The 19,198-nt window shown below is 50.4% G+C and overlaps 1 protein-coding gene across 1 annotated transcript in view; it reads left to right on the top strand.

The window, feature by feature from the left end:
- Positions 1 to 472: 472 nt before the first annotated feature.
- CDC42 (cell division cycle 42) overlaps positions 473 to 19,198 on the top strand; it is a 30,798-nt gene continuing 12,072 nt past the window's right edge. The window contains exons 1-2 of the mRNA XM_080358744.1: positions 473 to 537; positions 13,535 to 13,676. Coding sequence (XP_080214870.1) covers positions 13,572 to 13,676 — 105 coding nt within the window. The 5' untranslated portion in view covers positions 473 to 537; positions 13,535 to 13,571. The remainder of the gene's footprint in view (positions 538 to 13,534; positions 13,677 to 19,198) is intronic.

A 19,198-nucleotide genomic window follows, 5' to 3' on the forward strand; every position in this document is an offset into this window, starting at 1 on the left:
CCTACAGTCCCTGGGTACACGCAGAGGGGTTCAGGCGTGAGGTCCCACAGCCCCTGGGTGCACGCAGGGGGTGCAGGGTCCCACAGTTCCTGGGTGCACGCAGGGGGTGCAGGGTCCCACAGTTCCAGGGTGCACGCAGGGGGTGCAGAGTCCCGCAGTTCCTGGGTGCACGCAGGGGTGCAGGGTCCCGCAGTTCCTGAGTGCACGCAGGGCGGTCCGTGCTTGGCACGGAGGGTCCCCCCGCGTTCCGGGCGCTCCCCGGAGCCGGAGCCCGGCAGCCGTGCCCCCGGTCCCGCCGCGCTCCCGCCGCCCCGCCCCGCTCCGTCCTGCAGGGGGCGCCGCGCGCTGCCGTGCCGGGGGCGGGACGGGCCAGCCGCACCAGCGCCCCCTGCCGGCCGCCCCGCCCCGCCCCTGCCGGCCGCGCCTCTCCTCCCCGCCCCGCCCGCCGGCCGCTGCGTGCTGACGTCACCGGCGGCGTGCCCCTGCGCCTCAGCCGAGGAGACCCCGCAGCTGCCAACGCCCGGCGGAGACTCTGAGGTGAGCGCGGCCCCGCGGCGGGGCCGGCACCGGGGCCGCTCCGGGAGTGCACCGGGGTGACCCTCGGGTGGCCTCCGCCGCCGACACACCCCTGCCTCTCCCCGCTGTCCGGTTCCGCACCGCCGGCCGGTGTCTCCGCCGTGCGGGATCCGCCCTTCCGGGGCCCGCGGTGTGTGTGCGGGGCCTCCCCGGGCAGCGGGGTGCGGGGGGCCCTTCCCGGGGCGGGGGGCGCGGGCTGCGCGGAGCCGCCGCGGGGGCTGCTGTGGGGGGCCCGGCCTTCGTGGGGCCGGGGCTGGCGGGGGGCGGCGGTGCCGGGCGCAGCCTCCCTCCCCTCCCCCGCTTCCCGTCGCGGGGCGCGGCCGGACCCTCGGCGCGGGGGGCGGCGGCACCGGCCGTGGCGGGGCCGGGGCCTCGCAACCCGCCGGGCGGCCCGGCCCTGCCCGCGGTTTCTGCTGCTCCGGGGGCTGCGGGGACCCCCCGGGTCAGTTCGTGGGGTGGCGGGTCGGGATGGAGCCGGGTGTGCTGCACAGACTCCGGTCCTGAACCAGGAGGAGTTGGGAGGCGCTTCTTGGCTTTTGCCTCCCGAGGTGCGAGGTTGCTTGAAGCCCGTCCCGTTGCTCTCGATACATGGGACCAGTGTTGTCACTGGTCTGGCTGGGACAGGGGCCAGTGCTGCTTTGGTGGTTGGTGTTGACACATTCTTTTTCTCCTTTGAAACCTCACCAAGAGGTGTATACTGCAGCTGCATGTCATCTCGCTGTGTTTTAAACGTTTTGGTGATCTAGGGCTTTTTCCTCTAAGCGGGTAGAACTTGCAGCTGCTGGCAACAGTGGGAGACGCTCGTATAACCAGGTAAATGCAAACATAACAACCGGTGTTGTGAAACCTGTGCTTAATGAAGAATGGCAAAACGCTCGGGCTCGCTGTTGCCCTGTCCATGCGGGCACTGCAGCCGGGGGAGCCCGGGTGGCTTTACTCTCCTGTTTTGACAAAAGCCCCGGGCAGATGAGGCCGTACCGGGGAGGCCGTGTCAGATGACAACTGGGTAGTCAGAAGGAGTTCAGTCCGGCCATCTGTGATTGTCTTTGTCTTGTGTTCATCTGTGCTTCTCTCCTAGGAAAGGATGTGCTAGCTGTCTGTATCCAAAGCATTAAATCACAGTGCCCCCAACGTCCTTCTTTTTGTTTTTGGAAGGGTATTTAAAACCCGGATCAAGCCCCTCATATTGCTAATTGGAGTAACTCAGTGAAGCACTTAAAGCTTCTTGCTTTCAGTGAGCAAAAGGGTCTTATGCAAAACCAACTTGACATAGAAAGCCTTTGTATTCAGCTGGCTGTATGGGGAGAATCTGTTGTTCTGCTTTGTAAACTGTTCCCTCTTGTTAGTGTGGGTTTATGGGGAAGGCAGTATGGGCAAATGTATATTTGAAACAGGTTTTATGGGCACATGTAAGGCCTGAATCAGTATATTGCTGGCTGTAGAAGTGTTTAAACTGTTCAGTGCGTTTCAGTAGCAATGAGGAAAAGGATTTTTTAAGTCTTGGCAAGGAATAAAAACTATTGCGATGCAAGATAAAACATGTTTGCAGTTTGGTAACGTGTTCTAGGCAGAAATTTTAATCATTACATTTGCATACTTTGAACCCGGTTATTCATGACCTGCAACTGATGTTTTGGGTTCGTTATATACCCGCTGTGTAGCTGTTTGTTTGCCTGCACCTGATGGCCAGTTTTGGGAAGTTTATGATGTTTAATAGAAATGTTCTTGAAGTTTTAGAGTGTCTGGAGCATCTAAAATGGAACACGTAGATCTTCAACTAAAGGAACAATAGTAAACAGCAATGGAGCCCGTGTGCAGCTCCTCAGGATGTCCCTGCTGAGTGTGCAGATGGGCTTTTCTTACTTTCCTGTAAAGCGTATGAAAGGCCGATGTGCAGCACCCAGTTGGCCGCTAATCCTGATCTAAAAGTTCCTCCTGGTTAAAATGCAGCTGTACTTCTAAAAAATTTCCAAGTCTTATGAGCGTAGACAGCCAGACATCTTAATTAAAATCTCTTGGATAGCCGTCACCCTACAAGCTTCAAATTTAATCTTAATATATTGGTGTAGCTGGGTTCCAGCGCCGCTTCTTGCTCCTGAGAACTTGTACGGTAAATGAAGATGTGCCGTTGCAGTTTGGGCGTGTGGAATCTGTTTTACGCTCGCAACTTTGAATAGTCTTCTGCGGGCCTGTGCGTTTTTGGCCTCTCTTTGCTGTGCCTGTGGTCGACTGAGCTTCACCCTGTCCTTAGGCTTGATCACATGAATTTCAATGGTCTGAGCTTCTAGAATAAGAGCCTGTGAGGAGGAATTGTGAGGGAGTGTAGTTACCTTGGCTCTTGAGGATTCATTCCTTTTTTATTTTTGTAGAATATTAAGGTGCTGTCAAATTAAATGGATGTAAAATCGGTTTCTCATACTCCGGATAGAACTTGATGTATTGCAGACTGCTGCCTCGGCTCCTCTCACCCCATTGTGCTAAATGCAGGTGAAAAACCCCCTATTTTTAGTATTTAATATGGACAGAAAGCGAATTGACTGAATGAACTTTTATGCTGAAGTTTCAAATAAAGTATCTTTACATTTCTACAACCTATCATTTAATTAAGCGCGATTTAAAAGAGCTTACACCGCACTGCTGAGGGTGTCCATTGGAAAGAATTCCCCCTAGAAATGACAGGTCAGAGCCTTTCTCCGGGTGTCTCCTGGGGTTTAAGCTGGCACAAAGTGGTCGCCCTCCCTGAGTGTGTCTGTCCATCCATCCGCAGGAGCTCGCTGGCAATGCTGTGCAGGTAAGTGCCTGAGAAAAGTGACAAAAGTGGTGTTAGGACAAATATTCTCAGCTTCTAGTGGTGGATCAGCTGGGTCCTTGTTGGGTGAGAGAACTGGGTTTGTTTGTCCAGCCCTGGGTGTGCAATGAACTTAAAATAATGAGTACGAGAAGCAGAGTTTCAGTGTTGTGTAATTAATCTTGGTAGTCTCCCTTTTGAGTTTCAGTTATTGGCTTCTGTTTTAAAGAGTTATAAAACTTAAAAATACCGTTTGGCGTGTTTTCTCCTGGGTAAAGCAGTTGTCCTTTTCTTGAGATGGAGTGACTTCCAAACGAGCGACGTTTTATGAAGGGAAAACAAAGAGTTAGTTTTGCAGCATCTTTTAAAAAACGTTGTTCCATTTTAAGCTCTTGTGTTGTTAATTCACCCCATTGCTTCTGAATGTTATGGCGTAATTCCTACCATGAGAGCTCTGTGCACTGTTCTCTTGCCTTGTGAAAAAGCAAATCAGAACCTCTAAAGTAGTAACACAGGGGCTTCATTTGAGCCGTTCTATCTGGAGGTGCTGTGCAGATAGCAGCCCATCTTTATCCAGGCTTCTGCGCTCAGACTGTGCGGTATCGATGTGTGGTTTCTAAGTGTAGATCAGACTTGGCGGGGTGAAGGTTTTTACTGAGCTAACACAGCCTGGGAGCAAAATTTAAGCTGGTTGTGGGGGTGCGGCGGGACGGTCGCTGTCACCACGGTACCAGGCTCAGCCTAAGGCTGCCAGAATTGTCCTGCTTTGCAATGAGCTGTTTTGAATTACTCAGCTCATTGCAAATTGAAAGATGCTGTGCTGTGTTTTTGGCCAATGCTGAGTGTTCTGTTTATTTGGGGATGGGGGGGGAAATGACAAAGATGCTCCTGCAGCTTTGGATGGGAGGAATGCGGCATCTGGCACTTCATGATCTGCTGTGGCCATTTGTGTTGGGCGGCTGAGGTTGGTGAACAGCTGGATGGAAAAGGGTTGTTGTGGGGGGTGTGTGCTGGGCTTGGGTTTTTGTTGGTGTGCTCAGGTTGTGGTTCACCTTGGTGTGTTTGAGCAGTTAGCTCAAGGTTAGTGCTTGTGAAGTGTTGCTGAGCTAAAGGCTTAGTTCCTCTCGGAAGGATCCTCTTCCATGTCCTGGACTGGAAGACACGGTGCTGTTACTTCTTCTTGAGCGTCTTCTGCATTTACCCACTGCTGAGAAACTGCCAATTGCCCAACTTGGTGCTGCTGCCCCGTTTGTGCTCATGGTGCCACGGGCGGCTTGTCCTCTGCCGGGCGAGGAAAGTGGCTCCGGCCACTCTGGTCCCTTCTTCAGATTAGAGAGATGCAGGACAACCTCTCCTGCTTCAGTCCTGGCGTTAGCGAGCTTTCCAGCAGGTTTGTTAGTATTAATTGAAACGCTGAGGTAGCTCAGTGGCTGGGAAAAGTCACTTTTGCAATGTTTTTTTTTTTTTAACAAAGCTTTGTCTCTTCAGTCACAGAAGCCCAGGCTGTTGGGCTGCAGGAGCTCTGCAGATCCCCAGCCCAGCCCTGCCAGCGCAGGGTCCCAGAGGAGATCACACAGGTGGGCCCAGGGGGTTTGAATGTCTCAGAGAAGGAGACTCCACATCCGCTCTGGGCAGCCTGGGCCAGGCTCTGGCACCTCCCAGCAAACAAGTTTCTGCTCATGTCCAGATGGAGCCGTCTGTGCCCGTTGCCCCTCACCCTGGCGCTGGGCACCACTGAACAGAGTCTGGTCCATCCTCTGATACCCACCCTGAGATATTGATCCATTGATCAGACCCCTCTCAGCTTCTCTTCTCAAACTCAACAGCCCCAGCTCTCTCAGTGTCTCCTCATGACAAAGATGCTCCAGAGCCCTCAGCATCTTTGTAGCTCTCGCTGGACTCTCTCCAGTAATTCCTTGTCCTTCTGAAACTGAGGAGCCCAGGCCTGGCCCCAGTTGTGCAGATGGGGCCTCCCCAGGGCAGAGCAGAGGGGGAGGAACAACCTCCCTGACCTGCTGCTCACACTGTTCCTCACACACCCCAGGTCTCATTGGCCTCTTGGCCACACGGGCACATTGGTGACTCACGGTCACCCTGTTGTTCCCCAGAACTCCCAGGTCCTTCTCTGCAGAGCTGCTTTCAGCAGGTCCCCCAACCTGTGCTGGTGCCGGGGGTTGTTCCTGCCCAGATGCAGGACCCTGCACTTGCCTTGTTGAACTTCATCAGGTTCTTCTCGCCCAGTCCAGCCTGGGCAGGTGTCTGATGGCAGCGCAGCCTGTGCTGTGTCAGCCCTTCCTCCCAGACAATATGTTGCTTCTGAGCTGTCCCACCCAAACCTCAGGGCACCCATCAGGCTGTGCGTGGAGCATCCGCAGCCGTCCTGATCCCTGAGCACATTGGAGCGAGGGAGGTTCCGTTGCAGCTCATGTGCACCCAGGGTGCTTCCGCATATGCAAAAATGAGCCTGAAAATAGAGGAACTTCTGCCAGTGTTGGTTTTACCCCTGGTCAATGTATTTGGCCATGGGTCTGAGCAGAGAAGTATCACAGCTGGTGTGTGCTGATTTGGTAGTGTGTGTGAATAGGAGTATAGATCATATTTTTAAATACTAACAGTATGAAACAAAGCTAATAAAAATAGGTTTTAAAATGTGATGTTAAAATACTGAAGAGGGTTGTGTTAAGGCAGAATAGAACAGCTTCCTGGAGAGCACGACAGCGCAGAATAGCAGTATAAGATGAAGAGGACTCAGTGTAAGCCCACATGCTTCCCAGTGTTTAATCTGGGGCTGTTTTCCCAATGCTGGTTTGACAGTGGAACCTTAACCAGGGCGATAACAGGGATTTCAACACTTTTGCTTCTCTCTGTTGAACTTGTGCTGAAGTGCCAGCCCACAGAGCTGTAGTTTATCCGACCAGGCTGCATGGGCCGCTTCTTGCTTTGAATGTAGCGCTCAAATGGGATGTCATGGCTTTCTCCTTCTTTTTTTGAAGTTCTAGAACTTGAAACATGCCGGTAGTTTAGGCTCAGGCTTTTAAAATTCCCCCACCCAGCTGTATTCACCTCCCGTCTTATTTATGTCTGTGCTTGACCAGTTTGTTGTGAAAAGCCTTTGTGAATATGTGCGAAGTAACTTTCAATTCTAACATAATTAGAAAAAGCAAGTTTCGTTAAGTATAGTTGATCTCAGTTGCGTTTTGAGGTCTGTTACTTCTTCCTTGGTCATTCACAGTAACTTGTCCAGAAATGGGGGTTTCAGAAGCCGTGCGGTGTTGGGATCCTCAGGCTCTGTCTAGGCCAGGCCTAGGGCTGCTCCAGGATCCCACACATCAACTCTATCTTGAACAGAGAGGCCCATAATAAAAGCCAAATTTGTCTCATAATTAGACACCTTTCATATAAACTAAATAGCAATGGTGGTTTTCAAAGATAATTCTCTGTTGTGAGCACAAATTCTGAAACAGGGTTTAAAGGGTTCTCTGGCTTGGTAGTGACAGTTAAAAAACCAAAACAAAACACCTAATGTTTCAAAAAGATATAATTTGTGAGATCCTGAACTGCTGTGGTGCAGGATTGTTTCTTGAATATACCCCCTTTGCTTTTTGCAGATTTTGCCTTGAACTTTATGATTTGTCCTGTTCTAAGGCAGTGCAGCTCCTGTGCTGCTTTGTAGCTTAACAGCCTTATAAAGCCAAGTTTAAGCCATTAAATACCTAGCTGTAAGCTCAACTCAGAACCTTTGGGAACACAAGCGTTGCTGTACATGCCTCGTGTGCCTGCAGCAGAGGGCAGGCGGGTGACCTTGGGCACCAAGAGCGTAATATATTCTTTAAAATGTCATTTACCACCTGACTAGCGTAGAAACGGCAGATGTGTTTAGTGCTGCGGTGGGATGTCCGTGATAAAACCATTTCCTGGAAGGTGGGCTTTGGTGGAAGATTAAGGAGAAGACCACTCTTGAAACCAGTTTTGCCTTGTGGGCCAGTTCGTCTTTCTGGAGTTACACTCAACCAGAGAGCGGCTTCTGTTATTCTGCATCACTGGTTTGTGACAATATCGCTGTACCAAGAGGTCCGAGGTCTTTTAAGTCTCCGGTTGACACTCGGATTCATGCGGTCTCTTCGTTGTTTGTGTTGGTAGAGAACCGGAGCCATGTACACAGGGATTTTTGCGACGGGGTGTTTGCCGCGCCAGCGTTGGAACCCAGGCCTGCAGTTCTTAATAGGGTCTTAGAGAATCATAAGATCCTGTTAATAATTGCAGGCCTGGATTACAGACTCCATTTAATGCTGGTTCTATCTCTGGTGGGGAAAAACCTGATTCCTTGGGTCTAGTAGCTGATTATGTCTCTTGGCTGCCCCTGATTTGGGAGATTTGTTGCTTTGAAAAGCAAAAGTGTGAGTTTATAGTAGGGGTAGAGGAGGTGGCAGAGGACAAGGGCCTTGAAATGGATGCAGTTAATCTAGGAAAAAATAGCAAACCCAAATGCTTTGTTTAGAAATGTATGTTTTTATAAGATATGAAATGGCAGCAATGTGGAAGGGCAAAAGTGGTTAACAGAGATCATGGCTAAAATCCTGTGAATATTGTCATTTTGGACTCCTGAGCGCTTTGACCCCACAGGAATTAGGTGAGGAACCTGTTTACTGTAAAATTACATTGTTTATGGGGGAGGAGGGGGGAAAAAAGGTTTATTCTTAGTTTTCAGAAATGGCTTTTTTCTTCTTGCACTGTGGAACAGACTCTGGAGCGGGATCTGGAGGCTGTGAGGGGCTGGTTAAGCTTCGATGGGTGAATTAACGGTGCGGAGAAGAGCATTGCAAAATGGTTCTTGGCGGGCAGGCGGCGGCTCCTCACGCGCCGCGCTCGGCCGTACCTGCGCTGAAATGGCAGCGGTTTCGGTGCCGCCGGAAAGAGGAACCCGCGGTGCTGCCGGGGCTGGGCAGGAAACCGGGGCAGGATGTGTAGACAGGTTTGACAGCTCCGTTTCCTTTGGCGAGGAGAACGAACCCGTTTTAACCTGAAAACAGGCTGAAAAAGAGGAGGAATCTTAAGCTTGAAGGCTTACGTTTTGTACTTGAGATCGCACGGACAGCGAGAGCGAAGGCGAGATAAGGCAGGTTCTTACCTCTTGGTTTGACATACAAATCTTCACGGTCAGTAGTTGATCTTGCTGCTACAATTGCATTACGAGCAGTTTTTAAACCACGTTTCATGCGCTCGCCATTAAGATGGGAAAATGCGACTTTTCCAAGGGGGTTGTGGCCCTCGGTGTCGGGCTGTGTTTGGGACAGGATTGCTTGTAAGTTGTGCTTAGTGAGTGGGAACCTGCTGTGGGTACTGTGGATTTCCTCAGCCTCCCGTGCTCTGTCGGTGCCTTTTGCTGTGCGTACAGAACATGCGGAATTCCGAATATTTTTGTATGCTAGGAAGGATTATTGATCTCCCCAACATCCCACTGGAGACTGCGGTTCATCGCAACACTTGCATCTCTGTTACCGCTTTTTGGGATGAATCCTAAACGCAGGTCAGCAGGTTAACATGCACTTTCACACTTTGCTGAAGCACTGAAGTTTTTGATTGCAATACAGAGGGATTTGAGAAACTAAATCAATGCTGTATTGTGGTGGGTTTTGTTTAAGTCGTCTTTAGGTCTTTAGGACAGAACCAAATCCCAGTGACTTGCAGGATGTGCCCAGTTGTTATCAGCTCTCCTCTCTGGCCTCTCATGGTTACATGGCTCAGAAAGCACTCACCGCACTCAAAATGGGCTGACTTCAGCGTTTTCCAGTCCATTTTCATTCCGTCAGATATTTAAAACTACTTGGAGCGTTTTCCAGTCCTGCTGGGTGTTGTATACGTAGACTTCCTTTTATTAGGCTGCTTTGGAGCAGGAACAAACCCAAACCTCTTCTGTTTCTCCCTCCCTCAGTGTTTAACTCTGGGGATGAGTTATTCTCCAGTTGTATCTCATATTGGACTAATTACTTTTAAACCACAAGTCAGTGATGAATGCGTCTCTAAAGCTTTTCCTGTGGCAGATTAGGTCCCAGGATGGTGCATCTGAGCTCGCTGAAAATGAGCTTGTTCTCGGCTGTGTGCTCTGGACCTCTTAGAAGTGGCAAACATAAAGTAGTTCAGCCAGCTAATCTAGAGAGGCTGCTAATCCCAGCAAAATAACTTATTCAACAGCTCCACGTTCCCACTGGTAAGACTTTGGAGACCTGTGCTTAAGACTCTGAGTCTGTTTAACTCAGACTGTCTCAGTATTTAAAGATAAAGTTATACATCTATTTAAAACAAAAAAAAAAGTGAAGGAATGCCTTTACCTAAAGATGTGCTTGAATGCGTTTTGGTCCTTTAAAGGTGTCATTTTGCAGTGTCTGATGGGGCGGGGGCAATTAAACAAGTGTGTGAGACCTGGTGGTCGCTTGTTACATTGGGACCTTCTAATGGATTTTTCGTGGTGAATTTTTTTAATTGCTTTAGAAGTAATTAAGAAAACCTGACAACCTCTCTGTGTTTTCCAGGTCTGATTTGGGTTCTGCTTTGTGCTTCAGAGTGAGGCCCCAGGTTGTTTGTGCTGTTTTGTTCCTGCTGCCAGAAGGTTAAAAGGATAATCTTGGCGGGTGGGAAAAGGTGACGTGCGGTTTGAGTTCATGGCTTTGCCTCCCGCGTCCACACGTTCATGTTTGAGTTGGTGATGTGCGCCGCACCGGCTCTTCAGGAGTGAATTTGAGGTGTAGAGTGAGAGCCAGCAGCGCTTTGATAACGAATACTCCGAATTAGAGCTGCTGGTGTTCGCTGTGCTCCGAGAGTAATGATGTAGATCGAGTTGATTGTTCGCTGCAAGAGGCAGAATTGCTTTTATGGGAATGATGTTGTGTGTGCACACGTTGTGCTTTGTCTTAGCTGGAGTCTCTGACCTGAGCCCTTCCCAGCACGTACAGCAGCTTCTCTCCCAGAGGAGGGAACAGGAAAACGGCAAAGGTTTGCAGACTCTCATGGGAAGAATTACATATGGAGAATTGTAAGATCTCCAGGTACAGATTGGTGTGTTGCAATGCATAGGAAGTGCTTCAGAGTCTGGATTTTTCCTCTCATTTGCTTTCCTGGTTCTGGAAAGGCTGCCTTGCAGCAGATGTATAACCTCCAGATTACAGGTAAACAAGGAAATCCAACTAATTGGGGCAGGAGAGTGGAAGGGGAGGGAGAGCAGGAAGGGAGGGGAGGAATCTGGAGGAGGAGGTGTGAGCCGGGGTGGGATTCTCCGAAGGGGCTGCTGGAGGTGGGCGGGATCCTCCTCTTGCGACAGCACTTGGATGGCTGGAGCAGGGATTCCTGAGTCTGGCTGGGCAGTGCCGTCAATTCTAGTTGGAACTGGAAGGGTGCACAACAAGTGGCTGGGAAAGCCAGTGTGGAGAGTTCTGTAGCCAGCAGGACTAGGGAAGTGAGCATCCTCTTGTAGTCGGCACTGAGGAGGACAAACCGCGAATCCTAGGGGCAGTTTTGGGCCCCTCAGCCCAGGGCTCAAAATGGCGGCACTGAGATCACCTCAGGGCACAAAATGGCGGCCAGAGGGGTGGCGGGATCACCTCACACCAAGAAGGGCCTTGAGGTGCCGGAGCGAGTGGAGAGAAGGGAACGGAGCTGGTGAGGGGCTGGAGCACAAGTGTGATGGAGCGGCTGAGGGACCTGGGGGTTCAGCTGGAGAACAGGAGCTGAGGGGAGACCTTCTGATCTCTGAACTGCCTGAAAGGAGCTTGGAGCCAGGGGGGTCGGGCTCTGCTCCCCAGGAACAAGCGCCAGGAGCAGAGGAAACGGCCTCAAGTTGCACCAGGGGAGGTTGAGGTTGGATGTGGGAACAATTTCTTCCCCAAAGGGCTGTGGGGCATTGGAACAGGCTGCCCAGGGCAGTGCTGGAGTCACCATCCCTGGAGGGCTGGACAGACGGACAGGAGGTTCTCAGGACATGGGGCTGGGTTATGGTTGGGCTTGATGATCTTGAGGGTCTTTTCCAACCAAAATGATTCTGTGGCTCTATGATTTCGTAGCTCTGAAAGGAATTGATTAGGGCTGCTACCTGTGTGGTGGCTGTTTGGGTCAATCCCTGAACAAAAGGCAGGTGATGGTGCCTTATTTGATGGGTAGGGCTGGCAAGCTAGTGAGGTGATTTAGGCTGGAGTGTGCTTGCGTTGGCTAGCTAGGCCTGACACAAACACACTTTTGATGTGTTTTCCTTTTAAAATCTACTTACCAAGTGACTCATCCCTTTCCACCTTTGCTTTTGAGCACGAAGCTTTTCTTAATTTGGGCCCGAGCTGCTCTGTTCCATCTCCTGCTTTCATCCTGGTGAATGTGACGCTTTCCCTGTGATGGTGGCACAGCCTGGCAAGGCAGAGCTGTGTGAGCGCCTTAGCGATTGAGGCAGTATTGACTAATATCCCTTAGATATTAAAAAATTGAGCTGACCCGAATACAGAGAATTGCTTTTGAAATGGAAACTATTGCTTTGTCCTTCTGAGTAAATGTGTGTTTGCTTCAGGGTCAAATTTCAGAGCTTTTGATGTTAAAATACAGCACCAAATAGAGGATTCGTGATTATTCCTGATGCCTGTGCAAATCCTACACCATCTGTGTATACGTTGAATGAAGATGTATATATAGCCGTGTCCGGCCTGTGTGATGTACCAGACTCCGGCTGATGTCCTGCTCTGAGAAAGAGTCTTTTTCATTTACTAAAATGGCTTGTGAATCTGTGGCCTGTGGGAACACTGGGGATTATTATTCCCCCACAATTTTGGAGACTTTTGAGGATGTTTGTTATCCAGGTGTCTGGCTCTGGCTCCATCCCGGAGCATCCTAGCGACATCCAAAGCAAAGCTACAGGTTTGTTTTGAGTCGCCAGCAGCGACATGGCCATGCGATGTGCGGTATCAAATCACGTTGGCAGCTCAAAACCCTGCGATTGCCTTGTGTTTCTTCCACATCACCCTGAGAAGCGAAATCCCCAGGAGGTGCCCAATTGCGTAGTTCGGTAGGGATCAATTTGTTCTTTTCATGCAGTTATGCAGAACTGGGTGCCGGGGTGACATCCTTGTGAGGCTGAAGCGTTGCCACCGTTTCGAGGGTAAATCCGCTGCGATAGGTGTCTGGGCCTCCTGCAAACTCTTTGCTGTAAATAAAAGTACTTCCAGTAATATAGAAATGTTGAAAACCAGTGAGAGCTGGAACCAGTTGCTGGGGTCAGGATTTCACACCTGCATGGGAATGAATGGCTAGAGGTCTTGTACTTTTCTAATTAAAGCAATATATTAATGAAGAGCAGCTGTGTGCAGCACTGGAGGTTGCTAAGGAGCGTTTGGAGGAGGAGTTGATGGCAAGTATTGATTTGGTTCATGTGCTGGGTCAGTGGTAAAGCAGCTGGTGCATTGTGATTTTGTAATGATTGGGTTGCCCGGAGCGGGTGCCCTGCTCACCACTTCAAAATGGGGATAAGCAACTTGAACCAAAAGATCATAGAACTGTGCGTAGGCTTCCAGAAAAAAACCCGAACCCAAACCAACCAAGAAGGCAAGGGGAGGAGGAATTAATCATGTTTATTTCTCTCTGTACCTACTTATTTTTATCCCATAAACTACTTTCAGAGCTCCCACCGCCGCGCGTCGCGCTGAGCGTTCTGTGCTGAGCTGTTCTCCGCAGGGCACGTCTCTTGGGATGAGCGAATGGCACTGAGCAGCTCTCAGACCTGAGCTTACACTTTCAGCTCATTTAAGCTTTGATGCTTCCGCACATTAAAATCAGTCTGGAAAAGCCTAAAAATGTCTTGCCCACCTCTAGGTAACCAGGACAAAATCGCCCTGTGTGTTAGTGACTGAATTCACCCAGTCCTTCCCAGCGTGGCAAAGCGACCGTGGCAAACCCTCTTTGCTGGTGTTTAGCAATCAGGTGCAGTGGGATGTATTTGCATTTATGAAAATGAGCAGCTTCCTGTCTTGCGTGTGCTGGAGAGACAGATCTACCGACCCATCTGGAATGGCTTGTTTTCAGATCCCATACGCGCTGTTAGTGGTTTGGGCTCCAACCAAGGCTCATCAATGACACGTACTGCTATCTAATGAGAACGGAAACATCTAAATGTGTCTATCTCTCTTGTTTTTTTTCTTCTAGGTCCTCATTGGAGTTGATATTCCAGTAGACTTCAGCTATGCAGACGATCAAGTGTGTAGTCGTGGGTGATGGTGCTGTTGGTAAAACCTGTCTCTTAATTTCGTACACAACAAATAAATTCCCATCGGAATACGTACCAACGGTAAGTGAGAGGACGGTTCCGGTTGTTCTTTGGGCACGGTGGGGCAGGACAGCACGAGTTCCCTTCCGAACGAACCTTTGTGGCCGGCACGCCTTGTACTCATCCTTATGTCCTGCTTTCCCGTTGGAGACAGATTAACATGGTGGAGCGGCGATGATCGGTGTGTTTGGGACACGGCTCGTACCGCTCTGGAACACGTGGCAGCGCTGGGACGCTGTTCCTGCGTCCGCTCTGCTCTGGTTGTTGGTGGCCACTGGCTGGATTCTGTAAATACAATCATTTGCAGTTGTTTGGACTGCGAGTGGAGAGCAAACAGCAGGAACACCTGCTCTCCGGCCTGCTCTGTGTTCTTGCTACATCTTCATTTGTAGGGAGAGTGGTATTTTATGTTGCTAGAATGGTCTGTGACTACTGTTAACGTTTTCTGATGCTCATTTTCGCTTTGCAGCTCGAAGATGCAGAGGCCGTGCAGTGAACTGTGCGGTGTGACTAGTTAACTTAGCTAAGTGTGAGAAACACATTTGGATTTAGACTGCGCGGTTTCATTCATTTGTACTTGCAAACACTCGCCAGCTTTGTGTGTAGGGTTTGAGTAATTCCCAGTAACCTTGTTGAGTTTTACAGGCTCAGTTTTCTGAGATACTGAATCCCTTGGCTTATCTGAAGGTCAAGCTGGGAGCAGTTTGCTGACTGCCGGTGGGAAGCATTGGGTTTCTTTGTAACAGAAAAGTGCTTTTCTTGATAATATTGCATATGATGAGTTGAGGGGGTTCAGTTTTTAGTGAGGTTCCTGCAGGAGACTTTGACATCTGGATGCTCTTTTTACTCGTTTGCTCTCTTAGTGACCCAAAAAGGCCATCAGCTACTAATACCCGAATTGAAGAGGTTACCTTGGTACCTCAAACAAATTTGGATGCACAAATGCATCGCAGAGAGGTTGAATGCCTGTTGGTGAAAGGGCCACTGATCATTTCTATTATTATAAAGCAACTTAAAAGGAACAGAGAGCTCATGTGAGATACCAGGATAGCCGATGGCTCTTTTGGAATAGCTACTTCTTTATAAAAATTGCTCATTTTTGTGGAAAAGAAGTTGCAGGGAGCTTCAGGGCTTCTTTTGAGGCCCAGATCTTCAGCTTACCACCTTGGAGGTTTGTTCAGAGTGGGACAGACTTCCACAAAATGCCAATGGTGGTGTTTGCTTGTAGAGGGGGAGCTAAAGGTGAAGGGACCCCTGAACCCGCCAGCATTCAGGTGTGAGGAGGTGACCCCCGTTGGGAACCTGAGGGTTGTACTGTGGGTGTGGAGACCTGAGTTCATGTCCCACAGCCCCTCTCGCTATGGGCTGGTAGAAAATGGTGTTTGAAATGGTGTTTTGCTACTTTGGGGTTTTTGAGGGCAGTGCCGTGTGTCCTGCTGTGACGCTCCTGGCACAGCCACATCCTGTGGCCGTCTGCTTGTCCTCCCGAAGCTGTTCTTGACGGTCAGGATGAAACAAGTGGTCAGTGAGTTCATGCAGTGGGTTTCTATACTCAGCCTTAGTGAAGTGACCCTGGATTATGTTGAAAAATGTTATAAAATGTGTATTTTGAAACCTCGTGTCGTTGTCTGCTGTCCTGCAGGTGGTAGCACTGTCTGTAAATCTCTGCTAACAACTAATATGGAAAAGCTACTCAAAGAAGTTACTTGCCAGTAAAGTGCATTCAGGGTGTGCTGAGACTTATTACAGTGCCTTTTAAAACTGTGCCACATCTCTGGGTTATTATTTACCTCTCAGCTTCGTGGCTTGAGGAACTTGCTGTTCTGGGGATATCACAGGCCTGTTCCTAATTCTGTGTATGGACTAGAGGTGTATTTCAAGCTCTGGAAACTGATGAGTAAGGTCTGATATTCTGGCTAATGCTTCTAGTGACAAACAGCAAAGAAACAGAACACAGCATTGTTCCCAAAATGCAAGTGAGCTGTCTGGGAGTCAACAAGTCTTAATATCCCCAGAATGTCTGTTGCTGAGTAAGGAACCCAGAGAAAAATGGGCAGGACTCCGACTGCTTAACAAAAATATTTAAGCAGGAAAAGAACCTGGAGGTAAACGTTGGATTTTGAGAACCTGGTCAATACTGGCCAGTGTACCCACTCTAGGCCAGCGTACCCACAAACACCAGAGTCCAGCTGCAGCAGCTGCTGCAAAGTGTCTCTGGAGAGGAAGGTGGCACCTGGCTTAACAAAATCCCAGCCCGGCTGGGCTGCAGGAGCTCTGCAGATCCCCAGCCCAGCCCTGCCAGCGCAGGGTCACAGAGCAGATCACACAGGATCCCAGGGGGTTTGAATGTCTCAGAGCAGGAGACTCCACACCCGCTCTGGGCAGCCTGGGCCATGGAGTCACAGGAATATTTTGGTTGGAAGAGACCCTTAAGATCATTAAGTCCAACCTTAACCTAAATCAAGCACCAAACCATGTCCCTGAGAACCTCATGTCTGTCTGTCCAACCCTCCAGGGATGGTGACTTCAGCACTGCCCTGGGCAGCCTGTTCCAATGCCCCACAGCCCTTTAGGGAAGAAATTGTTCCTAAATCCAACCTCAACCTCCCCTGGCGCAACTTGAGGCCGTTTCCTCTCATCCTGTTTCTTGTTGCTTGGGAGCAGAGACCAACACCCTCAAGGTACAGAAGTTTCTGCTCATGTTCAGATGGAGCCTCCTGTGCTTCAATCTGTGCCCGTTGCCCCTCACCCTGGCGTTGGGCACCATGAACAGAGTCTGGTCCATCCTCTGACACCCACCCTGAGCTATTGATCCATTGATCAGATCTCTCTCAGCTTCTCTTCTCCAGCTCCACAGCCCCAGCTCTCTCAGTGTCTCCTCATCACAAAGATGCTCCAGACCCCTCAGCATCTTCATCCTTCTCAGGGACCCAGCGGCATGGAGCAGTCAGCAGAAGGTGGGGGTGTGTTAGCAAACCAGTCCCCGTCTGGTCTCACACTGGGCTGCTCCGCGTGCGCAGGCAGCGCAGGGGCTGCTGTACACGGGCTGTGCTGCTCCTGGCGTAGCTGTGCTTGTGCACCACGATTGCAGCAGCGGCTGAAACATCCATGAGAACACACCGGATCAGAGTCATAGATCAGTTTCTTTCACTTGGCTCTGTGTTTGGCAGCTCTTTCTCTTTTTTTTGAGGATATTTCCCAGTGGGAGATGGGTTTCATACTGGTACTGCGCTTGGTTTGTCACCTGCGTGTTTTTGATGTCATTGCTATTCTCAAATAAAAGCAGCACGTCGGTGGAAGGGCACTGGTGACATTTGGGCAGTGGCAGAGCAGGTGTGAGTCAGGCTCGTGCCATCTGCTGTAACGGGCTGTCCGGCACTGCCAGGAATTGAAACTCGGCTTAATTGTTGCTCTGGTTTTCAGCCCGTTTGGCACAACTGAGGCTGAAATTGTCTGTGGATCACGCTGTGGGACTGTAGCTGCCAGGTCTATCTGAAGGCTGTCCATGTAACTCCTTAGGCCTGAGCCTTCCACTAGTGCCTATACCTGATTTAAAAAAATCCCATTTAGCAGATAGCTTGAAAAAACAACTTGTGATGAGGCAGAACACGTGCTAATCCTCCCAAAGGGCAGCTGCAAGTGGTGTCATCGACTTCTTGTCCACTGGGTGAAAATGAAGGGATGTCCTTGGGGGATTAAACTGCCAACATCTGACAGAGTGAACACTCTGACCTTCAACACGGAGCGTTCAGTTTCCTGCCCTGTACCTCGCAATGGATGAGTTCTCATACTGACCTGTCCTTTGGAGTCTTGAAGTTGTAGTCGTTGCGTATTGATACACAAATTGAAATGCCTCCCACCATCCTTCAGCCCGAAGATCTTACTTGTATAACAGCCGGACACTTTCTGGGGTGTTCAGCAAGGCCGGTGGTACCTGGGGTGTGTGAGGAACAGTGTGAGCAGCAGGTCAGGGAGGTTGTTCCTCCCCCTCTGCTCTGCCCTGGGGAGGCCCCATCTGCACAACTGGGGCCAGGCCTGGGCTCCCCAGTTTCAGAAGGACAAGGAATTACTGGAGAGAGTCCAGCGAGAGCTACAAAGGTGCTGAGGGCTCTGGAGCATCTTTGTGATGAGGAGACACTGAGAGAGCTGGGGCTGTTGAGCTGGAGAAGAGAAGCTGAGAGGGATCTGATCAATGGATCAATATGTCAGGGTGGGTGTCAGAGGATGGACCAGACTCTGTTCAGTGGTGCCCAGCGCCAGGGTGAGGGGCAACGGGCACAGACTGAAGCACAGGAGGCTCCATCTGGACATGAGCAGAAACTTGTTTGCTGGAGGTGCCAGAGCCTGGCCCAGGCTGCCCAGAGCGGGTGTGGAGTCTCCTGCTCTGAGACATTCAAACCCCCTGGGATCCTGTGTGATCTGCTCTGTGACCTGCGCTGGCAGGGCTGGGCTGGGGATCTGCAGAGCTCCTGCAGCCCAACAGCCTGGGCCTCTCTGAACATCTTGAATGCTAATCTGAAGTAGTATGAAGGAGACTTCTGCTGTTAGCTCATGCTCCTGGGGATATATATGCAGCATGTTGTGGCCATAGCTGCTTTCTTAGATACCGGAGTTTTGACAGGTTGAAAAAATGAGTGTGCTGTCAGGTGTTGCCTTTTTCCAGTCAGGTGGAAATGACCAGTCTGGACTGCTGGTAGTTCAGCTTTGAAGTGCTGTCCCGCTGGTCTTACCTCAGTTTTTAGAGGGATTTTTTCCAAGGACCTGAGCTCCCACTAAAGCCCTGTTAATAGGTGCATGTGACAGCTTATTTCTTTGTGTCCCTCCTTCTTCACCCCATGAAAGCTTTTGAGACGACTGCTGGCTCTCTCATATTGCAGTTTATTTCAGTGGGGGAGCTGCTCAGACCCCGGTTTTGTGTTGGAGCAGCTTCTGTGTCCTTATTTACGGGTCCAGCCGCCCTGGTAACGCGCAGCACGCTCTGCAGGGACAGCTGCTTTGTTCTTTGGCAGTGGGGAGGACTTTTTTCTTTTGCAAAGGTGCTTTCTGAACTACCATCTGTTGCGGTTCTGAAGATGATAAAATGGTTATGGAAATGATGGATACCAACCCCAGACAGCACAGTCCTTAATGCTGAGCGTGCGGCTGTTGAAGGAGCGGGTTTGGGGCAGGGCCTTGGGCTCAGTTGTCTCATAAACAAGTTCCTGGGGAAGCGTTTTTGGTAGCGTTGGCCCTTGAGCTTTGTAGCGGCTCTGCCCTTGAGGCCAGGGCTGTTGTGCCTGGTGCTGTACAATATAACTTGGTCCTCTGGAGCTGGATTCTCCATTTAGACAGAGAGTGAATTTGACCCAGACTGATGTTGACCAACTCTACTGTTTCCTCCCGAGATGGAGGATAAATTCCCATTGAAAAGATGGACTCTATTGAATTCCCCAGGTGTCCAGAAAGATGAACTTGAGAGGAGTCCGGTCCTGTGTGCAGCAGCTCGGGGCAGGGCTGAACCTGGTCAGTTCTGTCTCTGTGGGGATGGGGTGACTGTGTCACAC

Source organism: Nesoenas mayeri (assembly GCF_963082525.1).
Source record: "Nesoenas mayeri genome assembly, chromosome: 24".
In the NCBI taxonomy this organism is placed as follows: domain Eukaryota; kingdom Metazoa; phylum Chordata; class Aves; order Columbiformes; family Columbidae; genus Nesoenas; species Nesoenas mayeri.